Genomic DNA, 5,086 nt, shown 5'->3' with positions numbered 1-5,086 from the left:
TCCCCCCTCTCGCTCTCTCTCTATCTATATATAAATGTTTTGCTGCTGCAGCCTCTCCTGTCTCTTGCTCTCGGGGTGAGGGAACTGTCATGTCTGCCTCTTCTCTTCCTGCAGTTTGCTCTGTCGGATTAAATTTCTCCATTCACAGTCGGAGCAGGTAAACCTCGCGCCATGCTGTGCCTTAGAGGGACATTGACCCCATAGCAAACTCTCACTGCAAGTGCTGCTGTAGCTGACTTTAAAGTGCACCTGTCTAAAGGCAAAGTGGTGTTTTTACTTTTTGTATATTTTGACCAGTGTCATTCTTCACTCTTCCAGCTCATTAAGCTCCTCCCTCATATATGATCATAGAAGGCTCAGTATATGGATGAGTTTGCTGTATTTATGTTATGAGATGCTGAATAACAACTGTGATTCTCCTCTAAACCAATCAGAGCTGCCATGATAAAAGACAGACATGGTTGGGCGTTGGGCTGATTTGTGCCGTAAACATTTCACTTTTGAGATAACAAATGTTTTACTTAGAACAAAGTACAATATTTTTGGACATACAACCATGGCTGGAGCCCGTAATGCTGCGAGGTATAAGCCATCCAGTCACCAACCTGACCAGAACCAATGTATCCCCAGAGCCCTGAAGAAGCCCATTTACCCCCCTGAGATGTGTCGGCGAGTTCCCTTATCCTTGTTTCCAAATAAATATATGAATCCTTGATTAGTTATTTCATCGCTCCTCGCCCACTCTTTCTGCACGGTGGGAGCCAATCCTATCATTGCTAACTCTGGTCTCGGCATCTAGACTCCATATCACACCTAGTGAAGCAACACTGTATCATCAACCATCCAACAGCCATCCAATCACAGTTCAGCTTACTGTAGTCACATGAGCAAAAAGCTGGAATCTGGTTGGTTGTTGTAGGTGCTTGCACTGCAATTTTTTGTTATGTTTGTCTATATCGGTCATGGTGCCGCGTTGTCTTCCTGTGCGTGGTCACAGAACGCCGTATCTGGCTCGCGTTTTTATCATTCATTTTCATATTTATTACCTAAAACCAGAACAAATATCACAAAACAAAAGCCGCGGCTACAGTGCAGGTAAATGATGGAATTTCTCTTGTTTTGGCGGCAGGTGGCTTGGAATTCGTGTGGAGTTTGTTGGGAATTGCGTTGTGCTCTTTGCGGCTCTGTTTGCAGTTATCGGTAGAGAGAGTCTCACCCCGGGGATCGTCGGTCTCTCTGTATCCTATGCATTGCAGGTACAAAATATATATATCTATATATGTGGTTGTTTTTGTTTTACAAAGGACATTGTATAAAGGGAGATAGAGAGATACAAAGTAACATTGTTTATAAACATTGATCAGAGGAGATAGAGAGATACAAAGTAACATTGTTTATAAACATTGATCAGAGGAGATAGAGAGATACAAAGTAACATTGTTTATAGACATTGATCAGAGGGAGAGATAGAGATACAAAGTAACATTGTATATAAACATTGATCAGAGGGAGAGATAGAGAGATACAAAGTAACATTGTATATAAACATTGATCAGAGGGAGAGATAGAGAGATACAAAGTATGTTTGCAGATTATGGAGATGAGCTTCTATCGTCATATTTTTCTAAATCGGCTAAATATTTTATGTAATAATTGGTTCACCGTCTTCACTCTTCTATACCAGGTGACGATGTCACTTAACTGGATGGTGCGGATGACCTCTGACCTGGAGACGAACATTGTGGCTGTGGAACGTGTCAAGGAATATTCCGAGACGGAGACAGAGGTCAGCGGAATAAAAACGCTTTGCCCTGAATTGCACAAAATCATCTTTTCCTGTCTCAGTGAGCGTCTCTCTTCCGTCATATGTGAAGTCATTATCTCCTTGTTTCCAGGCTCCCTGGAATATCGATGATAAGAAGCCGGAAGAAGGTTGGCCGAGTAAAGGTGAAGTGGAATTATCCAACTACTCCATCCGGTACAGACCCGGCTTGGATTTGGTGCTAAAAAACTTAAACCTGAAAGTCAAAGGCGGAGAGAAGGTAAAATCCCATTTCACTGCCATGTGGAGGTTTTATCATGATAATATAAAGAGCCAGAAGACCAAAAACAATAGCAAAAAACTGTTTCTTCATATAACGTTTATGAGGTATAATATAATATAATATTTCACGTATGCTGAGATATTGGAAGAAAAAGTACAAATGGGTCTCGTGGACCAGAATATTTGTGTGATTTGAGCTTTATAGGAATCTTATAGACTTTATGGGCCATATGTATGTGAACCTCCCTCCCAATGATGGGGTTCAGGGGTCTCCAGTGACGGGGTTCAGAGGTCTCCAGTGAAGGTTCCGGTCCTCCTCCATCATACAAAGACATGGGAGACAATTGTTCTCTTCCGGCCTTGTGGTGACAGTTTGGTGAAGACCCTTTTCTGTCCCCCCCCATGACTGTCCCCCGTGTACACTGCCCCCTGCACAGAGCCCTGACCTCAACCCTACTGATCACCTTTGGGATGAGTTGGAACGGTGACTGTGAGCCGGGTCTTCTCATCCAACAGCAGGACCTGACCTCACCAATCGGACAAATTCCCACAGACACCCCCCAAAATTTTGTATAAAGTCTTCCCAGAAGAGTGGGGGATGGTATAGCCACAGTGGGGACAACCCCACATTAATGGTCATGATCCTGGAGTTGGGCGGCTATTTATATATATTTCTCCACTTTTCCGATTATTTTTGGGAGAAACGCCAAGTGCCATAAACTCAAATTTCCGTGAATAATTTCCACTGTTATTATGCAAACCGAAAATTTGCTTAAGATGTGAACATGATTGTAACTGATGACAATATAATAATAGGGCCCTGTAAAGGAGCACTGGTGTGTCACATGACAGATGGGTGACAAACGGAATAATTTGGGATTTGTGATCATTTTTTGGAATTTTCCAGGTTGGAATTGTGGGAAGGACAGGAGCCGGAAAGTCTTCCATGACGCTGTGCCTCTTCCGGATCCTGGAGGCGGCTGAGGGGATTATCACCATTGATGGTGTAAATATCTCTGAGATTGGACTTCATGACCTTCGATCTATGCTCACTATTATCCCGCAGGTAGGATGGTGACAGTTTGTGAACGCTCATTCCTCTGACGTATCTAATCAGTAATCATTTCTGCCTGTTCCCTGATGAAAGGTGTAATGTGATCGCTATTGGTCAAATGTACTATTAGGAAAATTCCTCGTTATGGCCACTAGATGGAGCAAAACGCTTCGCATGCTCCTTGGCGCCACCTAGTGGCCATAATGAGGTATTACATTCCACCTGGAAGGAGAATATGCTGATAACATTCTGCAGGGCGAATGTGAATTGTGTATAAATGCAAATGTCCAAACACCTGTAGCACACCTTACCGGACTTCGCCTAAAGTAAATGGGTGCTCGCAGTGACCGCGGAATGGTGCCGCGTCAGGCAAAGATTGTTGTGAAGAGATGTCACCAGCACACCAATATGACAAACACATGAAAGTTCAGTGAATCTTCATTTTTATTTTTCAGAAGTCACTTAGTGTCAAGCGCTTTCGGGGCCGCGCAGGGTCCCCTTTATCAGGCTTAAAGTGAACCCACTCACTTCTTTAAGCCTAATGAAGGGGACCCTGTGCGGCCCACGAAAGCGCTTGACACTACTTTAAAGGAGAAGTACGAGGTCGGGGCTTTTCCTCCATAGTTCTCCTCGGGGTAACGGGAGGAAACAAACTAGCGTCCTCCCGTCACCCTAAGCTCAGTATATAGGGAGCTACAGCTTGCGGAATACTGAGACGCCGCTTGTGAGAAAATGAATGAATGAATGAAAACCAAATATCTAATTCAAAATTGATTATGTATAAACATTAGAATAACTAGTTACACCTCCACAAAATATTATAAATCAAACAAAGAAGTGAAAAGAAGTCCCAAAGGCCCACTCTTTCTATCTGTAAATTGTGTCAAACTCCAAACAGTACAAATGTCCAAACACCTGTAGCACCGGACTTCCCATAAAGTAAATGGGTGCTCGCAGTGACCACGGATGGCGCCGCGTCAGGCAAAGATTGTTGTGAAGAGATGTCAAGACACTACTTTAAGTGACTTCTGAAAAATAAAAATGAAGATTCACTGAACTTCGATGTGTTTGTCATATTGGTGTGCTGGTGACATCTCTTCACAACAAAGCTTGTTTATAAATGCATCCCTCTGCGTTCCCGCCATGTACGAGGCTTCTGTGTCTTGAATATATGACCAGCGCACAGCGCGGGCAATGTAGTAATGGATTGTTTTTTCTGTGTGGGCGTCACGGCTTGCAGGACCCGGTGCTGTTTTCGGGCACTCTGCGGATGAACCTTGACCCCTTCGATAAATACTCTGACGATGAACTCTGGAAATCGCTGGAGTTATCCAACCTGAAGAAGTTTGTCTCCAGCCAGGCCGAGAAACTGGACTATGAGTGTGCGGAGGGCGGAGAGAATCTGAGGTAACGTTGTGACCAGCATCAGAGATACATTCGCTCCGGGAGATTGAATTGCCTGCAGATCCTTCTGTCTATAGGCAGAGGCGTATTTATCATAATGGTCCCTCATGGGCGGGGCCTATAGCCAATGGGATAGAGAAGGGGCAGCATTACAAATCAGTAACAGAGCTGTAGGGGGTGCAGGGAATGGTCAGAGGTGTTACAAGACTCTTTATTGTTCAGGAAGCATGAAACCATATTGTTTTTCATTCAGCTTGTATATACAGTTGTGTGTACGGGAGATTGTAGATGACGGTGCTCTCACACACGCTCTCCCCTTCCAGCGTTGGTCAGCGTCAGCTGGTTTGTCTGGCCCGAGCTCTTCTCCGTAAAACTCGCATCCTCATCCTGGACGAAGCCACGGCCGCCATTGACCTGGAGACGGACGACCTCATCCAAATGACCATCCGCACACAGTTCGAGGACTGCACGGTGCTGACTATTGCACACCGGCTCAACACCATCATGGATTACACCAGGTACGCCGCCGCCGCCGCCATTTACATCCCATGATTTCTACTCTCTTGCAGCACAATTTTGCCCTG

At 44.6% G+C, this 5,086-nt stretch overlaps 1 protein-coding gene across 1 annotated transcript in view; it reads left to right on the top strand.

The window, feature by feature from the left end:
* ABCC3 (ATP binding cassette subfamily C member 3) overlaps nucleotides 1–5,086 on the top strand; it is a 49,737-nt gene that overhangs the window by 40,498 nt on the left and 4,153 nt on the right. The window contains 6 exon segments of the mRNA XM_018572719.1: nucleotides 1,130–1,256; nucleotides 1,685–1,786; nucleotides 1,896–2,042; nucleotides 2,952–3,110; nucleotides 4,339–4,505; nucleotides 4,826–5,020. Of these exon segments, the coding sequence (XP_018428221.1) occupies nucleotides 1,130–1,256; nucleotides 1,685–1,786; nucleotides 1,896–2,042; nucleotides 2,952–3,110; nucleotides 4,339–4,505; nucleotides 4,826–5,020 (897 nt within the window).

This window comes from Nanorana parkeri, unplaced genomic scaffold (genome assembly GCF_000935625.1).
Source record: "Nanorana parkeri isolate BGI_ZX_2015 unplaced genomic scaffold, ASM93562v1 scaffold2113, whole genome shotgun sequence".
NCBI classification, from domain to species: domain Eukaryota; kingdom Metazoa; phylum Chordata; class Amphibia; order Anura; family Dicroglossidae; genus Nanorana; species Nanorana parkeri.
Note: the sequence above shows the minus strand (reverse complement) of the source record. Positions and strands in the feature narration are given on the sequence as shown.